Here is a 15,991-nt window from a genome sequence, read left to right as displayed (position 1 = left end):
AGAATGTGGTTATTTTTTGTTTAGCATCAGAAAACAGATTTTTCTTAATAGATGTATGCTATTAAAATTCTTTAATAATAATGGGAAAAAATTAAAATGGTAATTATAAATATAAAACTGCTCTAAAAAATCATCTATTAAAAATCTAGTCCTTAAATGCAAAACAAACTGATAGCAAGTTCCGTAGTGCTTTGTCAGTGATTATATTGAGTGGGTCATTAAAAGACTTCCCGAAGCTTGAGGCAGTAATTTTATACTGGTCGCGTGTGGATTAGGGTAGCTTTACAATTTCACACCATGCTTAATAGAGACATTATTGAGAAGGACAAAGTGTTCCTATACACAAGTTGTCTCCCACCGCATTGGCTTCTACTGAGTTTGTGATATTATGTTTCAACAGATGCCACATGCCCGGGATTGAGGGATAAGAAGTCTCTATCTTTGATGGATTCCAAAGATAAAGAATAATCACTTTTCCACCTGTTGCAATACAATTGTTTTCTTTAGTTTTCTGCAGGTTAAATTTTTTTTTTGTCCCCCTTATGAGGTGAGGGGTGTGATGGGGATTGGGGCCTTGGTGATATTTTGTTGCCAAAGGGCCAGCTACCTGTGATTGATATATTTACTACTATAGCATCGATGTAATTTTCAAAGTGCTAGACCCTCTCCATCAGAATGTCTTGGTCAATTCTGATGGCTCTGGATAACGTAGAAATGACCATCAGGAAACCACTTCTCAGGTTACCTTAGCAAAGGAAGCCACAATCGGCCACTTAAATAGAACCACCAAGCAACAAGTATATTCTTTGTTCCGGTCTAGTTAAGAGTCATTTGACAAATACATACTTGCTCAAGGCTATGCATTCAATTTTCTATGTCATATGACCCTTCACATTCTAAGTTTTGTCACAATGTTTTACCAATATCTGAATTAAAAGCTTAATAACCTACAAATTTGGCAGACAACTTAAAAAGAATCTGCTCTGGATTTCCTGGGTTTTCTATAATGAAGTTGATTGGATTCTAATGGCTCACATTAGGTGACTGTATTTTTAGAAAGCAGAATGCACAAACCAGACTGCTTTGGTATGGTTTACAGTAGCTAATTCCGTCCACTTCTCAGGCTAGCCACTAGGCAATGAGAGTATAATTACTTTCACAGTATTGTTTATACTCTACCTTTTGTCCTGGAGGCCCCAGAGGACCCTAAAAAAAGAAAAGCAATTCAATTAACATAATATTGTAACCATTTAAACTTGAGTGACCAATTAAAACTGTCCTATTCTATAAGGTTCTCTTTGCCATGTTGAAATATGCTGATGTTTTGTACATCAAGGAAAGTGAAAATTTTCGGTTGGGAATACAACAAAATACAATGGGTCTTTTCTTCTTTCTTGTTCTCCTTTGAAGAACATTAAGCATATGAAATGGGATTCTGATTTTTCCTTAAAATAAGAATCACAACATTATAAATCAACTAGACTTCAATTTTTTTTTTTTTTAAAAGAAAGAATCTTTGCTGTTCCAGCACAGCTGGTTCTTCAAATACCTGCAAATTTATCACATCAATCTCATTTAGAAGGCTAGAGATGTTGCTACTAGAAGCATTTAAAATGCACTGCAGTTCCCAGCACACCGACATGTTCCATGACTTCTGTATCTGCAAAATGTCAGTAAGTAGATTTGCAAAGGAAATAATCCAATGGCATTACAAAAAAATGTGTTTTGCTCTATTCTTCTTTATATGAAAACGTGGCCAAATGACCTGCATGAAAAACTTGTTGGCACCTAGTGTGCATCAGACAAGGGAACAAAAGATGCTGGCAGCTGTTGCACAAGCTATGACACTGGGACAAGGGGGAGAAGAACTGCAATATTTAGGAATGAATGGAAATATTTACATTTAAAATGGAAATGTGGCAGTTCTGGGCTTTAGCAGTTTTTTTGACCACAAAATCAGTGTTTGGATTCTGTTGGCTTTATTTAGAGCAAAGCATGCTTTGGGATGGCAGAAAAGAACACAAAGAGATCTATACTTCTGACTTTGGAGGTCTCTTTTTAAAGAAAAATATTAAGCACTTTTCTTCCAATTCTTTCAAAAACACTTTTAATTTCAATTTGTTTTAATGCAGTTTTATATATTCTATCATTCCATGTAAAAAGCTCTTTATTCCATTAAACTTAATTAAGAGCTAGCTAATTTTCAATGTGTGATATTTCAGTATCTTACACTAGACACTAAAATGAAATAAAACACTAGAGTGGTAATGAGAGGAAGAATCAGTCATGCATAATTTTTTTAATTAAAAATACACAATGTTGAGGAACATTCAGAGACTTTGTTCCTCATAAATTATTTTGTAATCCTTGCAGGAAGACTAACAATTTCCTCTTATAATCAGCTTTAGCTTACTGAAAGTGCACTGTGCAGTATCACTCATATATTCTTTTTTTTTTCTTTGATGTAGGATGTAGTTTTATTGACTCAATGACAATGAATGCAAGGAGATTGAATGTTGAATGTATTAAAAATTTAATACGGGCCTACAAGTCTAGGAACTGAAAGAAAGCAAACTTCTATCTTTTTTCCTTTTTATCACAAAACATTTAAAACATAACAAAGGATAAGAAGAGTAGTATAAGGTACACGGTGTATGTAACACTTGTTACTATTTTGCCATATATATTCCTTTTGGATTTATTCAACCAACCTCCCCCCCCCCCTTTTTTTTGGCAGCTCCAAGGTATATGAGTTCCTGGGGCCAGGGATCAGACCTGAGACTCAGTTTCGACCTATGCTGCAGTTGTGGCAACGCCAGCATCCTTGAACCCACTATGCCGGGCTGGGGATTGAACTTATGTCCTGCTGCAGAAACTATGCTAATCCCATTGCACCAGAGCAGGAACTCCACCAACCACCTTTTTTTCCCTAACAACTGTGCTAGGTGTCAAATCAGAGCTCCAGCTGCTGGTCTGTACCGCAGCCACAGCAATGCCAAGTCCCAGCTGTGTCTGTGACCTACACTGCAGCTCATGGGGAGGCCTCATCCTTTAAGTCATTGAGTGAAGCCAGGATTAAACCCACATCCTCATGGATACTAGTCGGGTTCTTAACCTACTTACCACATTGGGAACTCCCACCAACCACATTCTTAATGAGCTTGTTATCTCATATACCTTCATGGTCTGACTTCACTTACCTCGCTCTTTCTATTTAAAATTGTCCTTGTTTAAGATTTTGCAGAGAAAACAGAGACTCTCAGGTATAAATTCCCCCAACATCCCATCTCTCATTAATTTGAACCCATCTGGCCCTCCCGACTATATCAGAGGAGGAAGATGCTCTCCTCCCAGGCAGGGTGAATGCATCCTGGAGACTCTGGAATCCATCCTGGCCTCCGCCCTCAGGGATCCTTCTCAATCAGTTATCCTTGCATCTGTATCACAGCCTCCCACTCGCTCTCCACTAGTTCCTTCCTCTTAGCACATAAACATGTTTAATCATTTCCTCATTCAGGTAAGTTGTTAGGGAAGTGAATGTTAATGCTAAGTAAAGGCAGAATTTGAAAGTTGTCATGATATGAGATCTGAGAATGAAGAAAAGGCTTGGGTTTTATCACTGTCTATGATTCCATTTTTCCAAGCGTCTCCAGAGTATTTCACTTCTTAAAATGTTGATGTTAGAGAGGAAATCATATAACAAAAAGTAGATTAATTCAGTGTTTAGGCCGAGAATGTATATGTTCAATTCAGAAAGGTTTGTTTCCTATTATACACCTAACAGCCACTTGAAAAAATATTGTTCATTAAATTGGACGTTGTTTTACATTGATGTATAACTCTGGAAGGGAATATTTCAAATGAAAATAAGAGCAAATTTTAAATCAAATGTTTTAACTAGAGATGAACACATCCAGGATTTTCTAATGTGGTCTTTGTTTCATGATCAGAGTAAGTCGGAGATTTAGAAAGACTACTCACAGCTCTGAAATCTGTGAAACTATATTAGTTGTATATTTTAACACAATATTTAAAAAAAAATCAGAGGATGGCTAAAAAAATAAAAAATATTTTTCTCACTGTTAGAAAATCAGTGCCATTTTTGCCAAACTCCAAAAATAAAAGCAGTTTTTAAGACACAATATTAATTTTGAATTGTGATACATGTCATAGATTATTCATAACTATGTTGCCTAGGATATATTTTCAGCTACCAAAAATGTGCATATACTTCTTTGATCTCACTGGCAGGAAAAATGGTAGCCAGCTGAAGATAGTGTCATCCTTTAGTAGAAAGATTAAAAAAAAAAAGGAATAGGGAAAAAAGCAGTGTTTAATAGGAGGCACAGTCTATGTTTGAATAAGTATAGACAGACAGACACACACACACCCCCAATAGCTTTTTTTTTTTTTTTTTGCTTTTTAGGGCTGCGCCTGTGGCAAATGGAAGTTCCCAGGCTAGGGGTCAAATTGGAGCTAGAGCCACCAGCCTACACCACAGCCATGGCAATGCCTGATCCTTAACCCAGTGAGCAAGGCCAGGGATTGAACCTGTATCCTCAAGGATACCAGCCAGATTTGTTACTGCTGAGTCATCATGGGAACTCCCCAAATAGCTTTTTAAATAATCAATAATGTTTCACTTATATGTGTATTTTTTTGAGTATCTACTTAAGATGTCTACTTTTGAGTAGTTTTGTGGTTTTTCATACTATACAAATTTATAAAGCAATGGGCAAATACCACTGAACCTTTGACTGACTTATCTAATCTTTCTTAAACTTACTTATGTTCTCAGCTTGAATAATGACCTGGATGAAGAATGTCATAAGTGCATTATTCACTCATCAAGCTAGTGCTTCTTATTATTCCTAAAATTAAAAGCAATTATTCTAATATCCTAAGATTTCTAAAATAATTCCATTATTATTATCCCCATGTCTTAAAAAGCTGAATCAAATAGTTTTTCAAACCAAAGAGTCAATCCTTTTAGTCCATTTTATCAGACAATGAATTGTTTCTTTCTTAGGTATTTTCTTGGTGGGCACTTTTATATTTGCATATACTTGGTATACAACTAATTTAGATGAGAATAATCTAGTCTCTTTTATTTTCTGTAATCATTTCTTTGTACACGTCTCAAGATTGAAAACTGTGTCACACATAGAACCTCAACATACTAAATTATATTTCTTTAAATTTAACTTGGAGAAGTGTGGAACTATAATTTGAACCTTTAACTCATTTCAATATAGACTCTGGGTGATGTAAAACATATTAACTTTTTTCATTAAAGGATTTTGCATAATGTACATAAACTTTATTCAAAAAATAAGAACCAGGTGAGCCACTGAGAAATTACAAGTGTGGAGCAACAACATCATTTATCTGCAGATAAAAGTAAGTTTTCATGATCTTTCAGAAAGGACCATGAAGAGCTATGAAAAAGTTCAAAGTTCAAAGTTATAAGCAAGAAATTATACAGTGCTCAGTTTTTCTTTCCTGCTTTCCCCACCCTGCTAGATTCCACTTTTAAAGACTGTATAAAATATTATATGGACTATGACTAGCAAGTACATTAAAGAAATACGATCGTCTCCATTTAGGGATTGCCTTTACCACGGGCCTGTTACTCGGGTCTGAGTGTGATCCTTTACGCCTCCTGCTCTGGGTGAACCCGAAACTGTACTTACTCAAGAACATGTCTCTGGTCTGGCCCTCTTCTTCAGCTGCACTGCTCTGCTCTTGTTCAAACCTCTTCTCTTTCACCTAAACTAATGTAACACCCTCTTAAAAGCCACTGTGTTTTTAGTCTTCAATCCTTTTTGCATAGTGCTGCTTGAGGGAGCTAACAGGATTACGGGTTCATACTTTTCCTCAGCTGAAAAAGCCTTCCATGGCTTTTCAAGGGATAAAAGCCCAAGCTTTTGTAACAGTTGTATTTGCCCCATAAGCCTTGCTTTCACATCTCTGTACCTCTGACTGTCTCTTCTTTTAATGGGTGTTTTTTTCCTATGTCCTCTTTCCCCCACTGGTTCCATAATTCAGAGCTTGGTGCCCCAACCTTGAGGCTAGGTCCTCTTCTTTTGTTGGCCAAAGCACCCCTGTGAGAACACTTCTTTCCCAAAAGTTACCGATGGTGTTGTGATTCTCGGGTTACTTTTTCTTCACCCTAAAAGCCTTTTATCATGCACAGTATCTGGCACAGTAATTGCTCAGGGAATCCTTTCTGTTCACGCATGATATTTATCCTCTTTACCATTTTTTGAATGCCCACTGAGTGATAGGCAATGTCTAGGCACTGGGGATACAGTAGTCACCAAAATTAATAAAAATGCATGCCCTCCTGGTCTTCACTGCGTGGTGAATGGAGAAAGATAGTGAAAAATAAACAAGTAAAATATAAAGTTGTGTCGGGTGGGAAGTGTCAAAGCAAACAGGGGAATAGGGATTGGAGACGTAGATGTGGTGGGATTTTAAATTGGGGGTGTCAGTAAGGGTCTCAGGGATAAAGTGGTTCTTGGGTAGAGCTCTGAAAGAGGTCAGGCAGAGAGCCCTGCATATAGAAGGAGGAAGAATGTTCCAGGCAAGGGGACAGCAAGGACAAGCCCAAGAGGTGGGCATATGCTAAGTGTGTTCAAAGAACACTGAGGAGGCAACAGGCAGGTGTAGAAGATGGGGATATGGAGAGGGACGGGGGAGCATATTTGTATGGCATGGTAGCTGCTTATAAGCACAATGGCACTTACTTTAAGTGATGAAAATTATAGGCATGAATAATGAACACAGAGAGTAAACCAAGTTTTTCCTTATACCTTAGACAATAGTGTCTCATGATAAGAATAACAAGATTTCTTACTCACATTCACCTGAGTCTTTCCAATGTTACCGACCTATTCTGTAGATTATTTCTAAGTGTAAGAATGAGTGGAGGAATCCATTCAGTTCATGGATTCTATATTAAAACAGCAAAACCAAAATCATCTTGTTTAAGTGGTCTCATTGACATGGAGAGTGCCATGGATGTGGATAAGTCTAAGGTCTCTAATGCACTTCAGAAAGCCAACACATAAACGGTAGGGAGAATTATTAACCCATGCTAACCTTCAAAGCAGGCAGTTAAACGGATATTTCTATAACTATTACCCATTGGCTGCACTTTCCAGTTTGTAAACATAACACGTTTTTAATTTAAAAAGCCTTTTGCTTGATAGATTATGGAATGGACAAAAATAATGAATTTTTCTGACACTACCGATGTTAGCACAAATTTGATTGAGGTATTAATTACTTAAACAGGATGCAGAGTTTCTAAATGATGTGCTTTGGGATGCCTCTTGGGAGGTGTTTAAAGCAACTCCTGGTTGCCTGCTATTAGGAAATGATGTTCTGTGTGAGCAGGGGGCGGACATAGTTCCTGTTCTGTCCCTGAGGGCTAACAGTAAAATCTGAAGCTCTGAAAGCTGCTGGTCATTCCTGGATTCAAGAATATACAATCAGCTTCTGTAATAAAAAACCCAGAGACCAAAAAAGAGGTGGTCCATCTGTGACGGGGAGAATAAATGCCCAAATCTATTAAGACATTTAAAATCATTTCCTTTTTGAGTTAAAAATTTTCCATGATTTAATAAAAGTTAGGCCAAATGAAGAAAATACTTTTTAAAGTCTGTTTCCGTGAGGAAAAATGATAACACACATAATCTAACTTATTGGAGTCATAAAGTGTTAGCATCAGACATTCTCAAGGGTTTGGTCCAACATATTTTAATTATAACTTTTTGAAAACTATTAACCTGGTCACGAGATCAGAAAACACATAAACTTGGCTTATAAAAAGTAAAAGGAAATTTGAAATAAATAATGGAGATTTGTCTTATGAAGGATTCATTTAAGATGTACTTATATAAAATTCCGTGTTCTCCTCCGATGTTTAATGAAGAAAGGTCAAGAAACATAAACTCTAGCCACTATTATATGTATGTCTGGAGTATAATTCAAGTGATGCTTTACAAGATTCAGATTTCATAGTTTAAGTGTGTGGAAATGCCAAACTAGAAACTATCGGGAAATGTTTAGAATACAGGAGAGCGTGCTGACATGTTTTCAGTGTAAAAGCCAATGATTTAGTTGAACTGGGTATGAAGGAACACAGCACAAACAAGAAAAGAGCAAGACAGCTGAGATGGGAGAGCCTCATCTCTTGTTTCGCGTCTTCCATGGACTCACTGAATCTTTTCTTATTTTCCCAAGCGGTCTCCCAGTAGTCTTCACAAAAAGGTCTTAATCATTCATCGAGACTCAGGGGCCATAACTCACACCCTTTGTGAACCATATCCCATGCACCCAGACGGGGCTTGTTTTTGTCCTCCGGATTCCTCTTGCACATTTTATTTTAGCTGGCTCTATTTTAATATATTTACATATTTATGAAGTCCATGACTAGGCAGCAAATTCTTCAGGTGGCATATTTTACATCCACAGCACCTAGGTCACTGCCTGGCAAACAAATCATTATTGACCACACTGAAACAATGAATTAATGAAAATTATTAAATTTCATTTACCGTATTTCCTCCATTGTTTTACCACTCAAACTATCATACTTTTTTGTTTTTTTTTTTGGCCACATCTGTGACACGTAGAAATTCCCGGCTTAGGGACTGGATCTGAGCTGCAGCTGTGACCTATGCCATAGCTGTGGCAATGCTGGATCCTTTACCCACTTTGCCACTGTGGGCACTCCAAACTATCGTACTTCTAATCACTGGACAGAATTCCCAATTTTGAGGCAGTTGTTTCTAAGTATTCAGGATTTTTTTTTGTTTCAATAGTATCACTCTATAATTTCTATTATTTATATTATTCTATTCTATTTCTATTATTCTATTATATTAATAGAATTATATTTCTATTATTCTATTATTTGGAGAAGTTCCTCTAAAACAGGTCTCCTTTAGAGCCTATCAATAAGATGACATGTTATTATATTAATTCATGAATACTTGATGAAAAAAGTTTTAAATGCAGTTAATTATTTTTTTAAAAGAATAAATTCTTTTGGACTTCTCTATTTCATGTGCTGCCTTTGAGAAAAAATATTAAACCCAGATAATTCACTTGTTGGTGTTTCTCAGTCATGATTCTCTGACCTCTTTAATGGAGGTCTCTTAATGCTCAGGATATTAAAGAAGCTATACATTTTTCTCACCACTTGACAAAACCAGGACCCAAGACTAAATATTGAACATAAACTACTGCCAGCAGATTAAAGACAGAGCTAGGTATTTGAGAATCTATATTCTGATTAGGTCCCCAAACAAACACTCTATCACCTCTCACCAGCTATCTAGGGCTGAAATAGCTCTCTTCATTCCTTCTAAATATTTAATAAATTGTTTCTCAATGTTGCATCCAAAATGGAAACAATCCAGAAAGAAAGAAAAATTAACAGGCTTCCTCTGCCCTCTGTGATTAAGCATACTTCCCTAGAGCACCATAAAGGAAACAAATTTGTGGTTTATGAAGGCTTCTCACCCTACACTGCACTCAGTGTTAAAAAAAAAAATTCTATTGAGAAAAGTGTAAATGCTTTTCCTATTTTAAATTAACAATGAGGAGAAACACTAACTGCTAAAATTTAAATATCCTTTGACCAGCAGAAGGGAGACTTAAATTTAGGAGTATAATACATATTTATCTACGATTCAGATCTGTTTTCTATCTAGATTGGCTCTATCCAATAGAACTTTCTGGAATAATGGAAAGAGTCTCTATTGCTCAATTCAGTGCTATTGAGCACTTGAAATGTGGCCAGTGCAACTGTTAGGAACTGGATTTTAAATTTTATTTGATTTTGTTTAGTTTCAGTTTAAATGTCCACACATGGCTATGGCTGTGACATCAGAAAGTGCAGATATTGCGATCTGATGTAAAATGCCCTAAGACTGTGAACTGGATTCTACCCTGCTTCTGCCACAGACTACTTTGAGGGCTTGATCAAGTTATTTATTCACTCTGACGCTGTTTCTTTATCTGTGAAGTGATTAACTAAATGATTCCTAAGTTTTTTTCCAAATTTTCTTCTATAATTAAAAAATAGCCACAGAGTTTAACCAAAAATCAACATAGTTACCTTTCGACTGTCCTCATGAGTCAGTCCTTTAGTTACACCATGGATATTCATGAACACACATACACTTCAGGTAATCTATATGAATGAATATATATGCAAAAGAAAAAGCAGTTTTGTAGTTGGACTTATCCTGCCGCTGGTGTGCAATGATACCAGGTGAGAGAAAAATATAAACAAGATTTCCTCACATTAGTACCTGATTTATTGATTCACTGATTCCTATCATTCAGTCATTCTGTTTTTTGAATATCCTAAGTACCAAGCACATTGTTTTTCTTTTTAGGGCCACGTTTGCAGCACATGGAAGTTCCCAGGCTACGGGTTGAATCAGAGCTGCAGCTGCCGGCCTACGCCACAGCCACAGTGATGCGGGATCCCAGCGGTGTCCGTGAGCTATGCTGCAGCTCCTTAACCCACTGAGCAAGGCTAGGGATCAAACCTGCATCCTCATACATACTAGTTGGGTTTGTTACCACTGAGCCACAATGGGAACGCCAACCAAACACAATTATTATATGATCTGATAAATACTGTAGAGGAGGGGAGAAGATAGCCTCTAACTTAGCTTGGGGGAGTATGAACATCTATGAGTGAGTGTGTGTGAAGTTTTCTCAAAGAATATGACCAAAGCAAAGTCTATATTTTTAAGTGTCCATTCAGACACATGGCCTGGGACTGCCCTTTGCCCAGGCAAGAGGGCTCTTGGGTTGGGGCCCAGACTTCAGAGCGCTCTTCCTTGGCTGCACTCCTCCTCCGTGGGTGGCCCATCCCTGACCTTAGGCTGTGCTTTGGGTACTTGGAACCCTGGAATTCTCCAGCCCAGAGACTGGTGCTCACTTCAAGAACTGTGAATTGCCTCTTGCCCAGGTCTGTTCTTGTGAAGGTGAACCACACCATGATAATAAACTGGGAAACAGGGCCAAGAGGTGGGTATTCTGAGGTGTGTGGATGGAATTTTATCCTGTGAGCATCCCAAATGTCTAGACGTGAGGGCTCGAGTCTCCTAAAGATGCGTGTTGGAGGTAGGTAAGGGAAAGTGAGGGAGCGGGCCTCAGCCCATTTGGAAAGCCAAATATTCCAAGCTCTGGACAAAAGCACCAAGCAGGTCAGAAAGGCAGTGTGGTGGGGCATTTACATGTACTTCATGGACAATCAGATTAACTGAGGATAATAAAGCATGAGAATGGTTGCTAAGGCATCCCAGCAGGCTGTGTGCGTAGCTGAAGTCATGCCGTTTTACCAAAAAAGATTTCGTTGTTCAAATCTAGTCTAATAACTAAATATCCTAAGATGATTTGGGTCATTTCGCTTATTTGTGATCTGAGGTTTCTGTTTTCTCCACCAGATTAAAATCACTACGGGAAGCCTGCTGTTGTTTCCTATGTCTGCCATCCTGCTGATCAACGTAGTTGGCAGAGCAAATTACAATTAAGTAAAATGGCAAGTTTTGTTAAATCTGTGGGGTAGCTGTGCATTATAACTAAATGTTACAGTAAGTCTTCACATATTGGTTAATTCAATTGTATTTTAAATGAAGCAGAAGCAATTATTTATGCTTATGTTATTAGCTAACATCAAATACATTATATTTGCTTGACCCAACTGTATCAAATGTGTTTGCAGACAAAATTAAAATGAACTAAAAAATATCTTTAACTTCTTTGGATGCAATCCAAATTTCACTTTAAGGAACAATAACAGAAAACTTTTTCTGAGTTTTGAACTCTCAGACACTACCAGGAGCCAATGAATAACATTTTATTTTTTTATTTTTTTGTCTTTTTAGGGCCTCGCCCATGACATATGGAGGTTCTCAAACTAGGGGTCGAATCTAGACTGTAGCTGCTGGCCTCACCACAGCCACAACAACACAGGATCTGAGCTGCACCTGCAATCTGCACCACAGCTCATGGCAATGCTAGATCCTTAACCAACTGAGGCTAGGGATTGAACCTGCATCCTCATGGGTGCTAGTCAGATTCACTTCCGCTGAGCCATGATGGGAATGCCACATTTTAAGTACTCCTATAATTCAGAAAGAAATGAATGGATACATTATGGAGTTTGCATACGTTTGGGGGCAGGGAGAGAAAGGAAGAGTTTCAGAGTAGGGAAAGTGATATGGTCTATGAAACCTTAGTTATAGACACTTTGGACAAAAAAATAATTTCTAGGAAACTGGGACCAGTTGGTATATTGAATATACATTATTTATCTTTTGTGCTTTTGAGAGCTTCTACTACATTTATCAAAGAAACAGTAAGAATAACAAAAGAAAAGATGCCTTCAAAAATACTATTTCAATAACTATTTAAACTTCTGAAGAACTAAAAAATAGAGATCACTCGTGTTGGGGTTCAGAACTTGAGTGTTTCTGACTGTGGTCAGTTCTTGGTTTGATTCTTAAGTCTAGTTTCATAAGCCAGAGTGGTTCTCTCCTTATTTAGATGCAGTCCAATTAATTTTAGCTCAAGATTCTGCCTTTTGAAATCTCCTCCGGAACTTAGAAAACCCGAAGGTCTTGTTTGCAGAATAGATGCACAGCAGTGTTAAATAAATGTAGAACTGCTTGAGGGGCAGGACTTCTGTTTTATTCTAACAGAGATGCTGTTAATCTTCAGATGACTATTTTTGCAATATAAAATATATCGCCTGGATTATGAAAACTAATTCCCCACCCAACACACTCATAAACAGTTTTGTACGAGTTAATTTTAGATCATTCCTAGCTTTTTCATTTCATCATTAGAGTTATTTTAAATTTTTTAAAATTTCCCAGTGCCTCTCAGGATCCTCATATAAGCGAATAGTCTTCCATAACGCAAACCAACAGATGTAATGGGTTTTGCATACTGTCAAAAAGATGAGAGCAATGGTGTTTATTATCCTCCCTTGTTTGAATAACGGATGGGATGGGGTATGTTATGAAAAGCTGATAACGTAAGATGAGGTGATATATAGAAGACCGAAAACAAGGACAGCCACAAACAGGACAAAAGGGATAAGGTGAATTATCAATCACAGTGTTTTACATATTTTAATTTAATTGATAATTGCACTGTTGTTAGCCCTTGCATCTCATAGAGTGGACTTTCTATATGCCAAGTTACATCATCTGACTTTTTTTTCTTTTTCTTTTCTTTTCTTTTTTTTTCTTTTTCTTTTTAGGGCCTCATCCATGACGTATGGAAGTTCCCAGGCTAGGGGTTGATTCAGAGCTGTATCTGTATGGGATTCAAGCCACGTCTGCAGCCTATACCACAGCTCACTGCAACACTGGAACCTTAACCCACTGAGTGAGGCCAGGGATCGAACCTGTGTCGTCATGGATATGAGTCAGATTTTTTAGTGCTGAGCCATGATGGAAATGCCCCTGAGCTTTTTTTTTTTTTTTTTTTAAACACTACTTCTTATTTATGGAAGTCTTTATTCCATAAAGCATTTTCATATTTTTATTATTTGCTTCCCACCATATCCTAGTGAGATACATAGACTAGGAATTATTGGCTACATTTTATAGATCAGTAAAAAGGATCACAGTCTATAGTCATATACTCCTAAGTTGTTCTGAGGCCAGAGTTACTGGTACAATGTACTTTTCTTTCTACCAGACTTTGAATCAAAACACACACACACACGTGTAATATTTGAAAGAAGAAAGGAAAATGTCCAAGGAAGTTTTTCCTCATTAATGCTGTTATTATATCTCTAGTATCTTCTGTCTTTGAGATGGGTTAAAAAATACAGGTCCTATTTAAGTTAATAAAAGTAAGTAGTGATTTTTTTTAAATGATAGTTTTAAAAATAATAGAAATATTTCCCTTTAAGCAAATATAAGATATAAAAAATTCAGTTTGCTGGAAACAGGAATTAGGGCATTATGTTGCTTTACGAAAACTCTGAATAGGATTGCTTTACATAGCAAAATTTCCCAGCACATTTAAGGTACACTGATTTATGAAAATCTGATTCATATAGAACTTTACAGGAATACATCTGTTATATAAATCCATGCTCACCTGTAATTTACTCTAGAGGGAACAACAGAGTGATAATAATAATAACATACTCATACAGTTCTTCATTATATATTTTAAAGTGCTTTCTCCTAATTTATTGCATTTTTCTCTGGCAACCTTATAAGGGAGGCAAAGAGGGTATTATTATCCTTTCTCTACAGATGAAAAATTGAGAGGTTAAGTGACTTGCCCAAGGTCAGACAGACTATTCATTCATTTGGTGCTCTTTGAGTGATGTAGTTTTAACAGGGTAGTCAAGGAAGTAAGGTTCTTCCTCTTAATTTTTTTTTTTAACCAGCTGTGAAGGCCATTAAAACAGAGGTGGATGATCTCACAAATATAATGTGAACGAAAGAAGCCAGACACAAAACTTACATACCGTATGATTCTATTAATATAAAATTCAAATGCAGGCAAAATTAACCTATGTTGGTAGAAGGTAGAAGAGGGGGATGGTGACTGGGTAGGTAAAGGGGGGTGTCTAGGATATGATAACATCCTATTTCTTGATCTAATTTGTGGTCACACAGTTATGCTTACGGTGAAAATTCACTGATGTGTATACTTATGATTTGCCTGGTTTAAAAATATGTATTATGCAAGTTTTCTTTTAAAAATAATTGTACACCTTTAAGGATAGTACAGTGCATTTTAGAAGGTCACTACATGACACACATCCTTTGAAGACTTGTGATTTCAGTTGAGTTTCTTAGCTGCATTTTTTAAAATGAGAATATGAGCTAAATGAAGAGTTTAATGAGAGAAAAAAGGTTTAGAGAAAAAAATCTCCAGGATCATCTTGATCTGAAAATTTCCTATATGCATTGGGAGATTGGAGCAAATTAAGACAATGCCCTAATTCCTTTAGGACTAGGTGGAACATTTATATTTAATGACGTTGAGCGAGGAATTGTAGGGAAATGGGATTAAGTTGATATTCATCAAATGTATTCTAGATTGTGCATATGAATTTGCAGAAGATAGGATTATAACTTTAAAAATATCCACTTTTACTACGCACATACAGCCAACTAATCTATGACAAAGGAGGCAAGAATATACAATGGAGAAAGGACAGCTTGTTCAATAAGTGGTGTTGGGAAAACTGAACAGCCACATGGAAAAGAATGAAATTAGAACACTCTATACACCATACACAAAAATAAACTCAAAGTGGATTTAAGACCTAGATATAAGACCAGACACTATAAAACTCTTAGAGGAAAACATAGGCCAAACACTCTGACATAAATGATAGCAACATCTTCTCAGATCCACCTCTTAAGAGTATTGACAATAAAAACAAAAATAAACAAATGGGACCTACTCAAACTTCAAAGTTTCTGCGCAGCAAAGGAAACCCTAAACAACACAAAAAGACAACCCACAGAATGGGAGAAAATCTTTGCAAGTGAATCAACTGACAAGGGATTAATCTCCAAAATTTACAAACACCTTCTGCAGCTCCATACCAAAAAAACAAACAACCCCATCAAAAAAGGGGCAGAAGATCTAAACAGACAGTTCTCCAAAGACATACAGATGGCCAAAAAACACATGAAAAGATGTTCAACATCACTCATTATTAGAGAAATGCAAATCAAAACCACTATGAGGTACCACTTTACACCAGCCAGAATGGCCATCATCAAAAAGTCTACAAACAGTAAGTGCTAGAGAGGGTGTGGGAAAAAAGGAACTCTAGTACACTGTTGGTGGGATTGTAAATTGGTACAACCACTGTGGAAAACTGTATGGAGATTCTTCGGAAAACTGAAAATAGAACTATCATTCGATCCAGCAATCCAACTCCTGGGCATCTATCCAGAGAAAACCATGA

General features: G+C 36.9%; 1 protein-coding gene across 1 annotated transcript in view; it reads right to left on the bottom strand.

The window, feature by feature from the left end:
* The window catches only part of COL25A1 (collagen type XXV alpha 1 chain), a 441,616-nt gene that overhangs the window by 96,274 nt on the left and 329,351 nt on the right, over positions 1 to 15,991 (bottom strand). Inside the window, exon 11 of the mRNA XM_047799010.1 lies at positions 1,180 to 1,206. Coding sequence (XP_047654966.1) covers positions 1,180 to 1,206 — 27 coding nt within the window. The remainder of the gene's footprint in view (positions 1 to 1,179; positions 1,207 to 15,991) is intronic.

The sequence above is a fragment of the Phacochoerus africanus genome, chromosome 10, assembly GCF_016906955.1.
Source record: "Phacochoerus africanus isolate WHEZ1 chromosome 10, ROS_Pafr_v1, whole genome shotgun sequence".
NCBI classification, from domain to species: domain Eukaryota; kingdom Metazoa; phylum Chordata; class Mammalia; order Artiodactyla; family Suidae; genus Phacochoerus; species Phacochoerus africanus.
The sequence above is the reverse complement of the archived record's forward strand: the minus strand, read 5'-3'. Positions and strand labels throughout refer to the sequence as shown.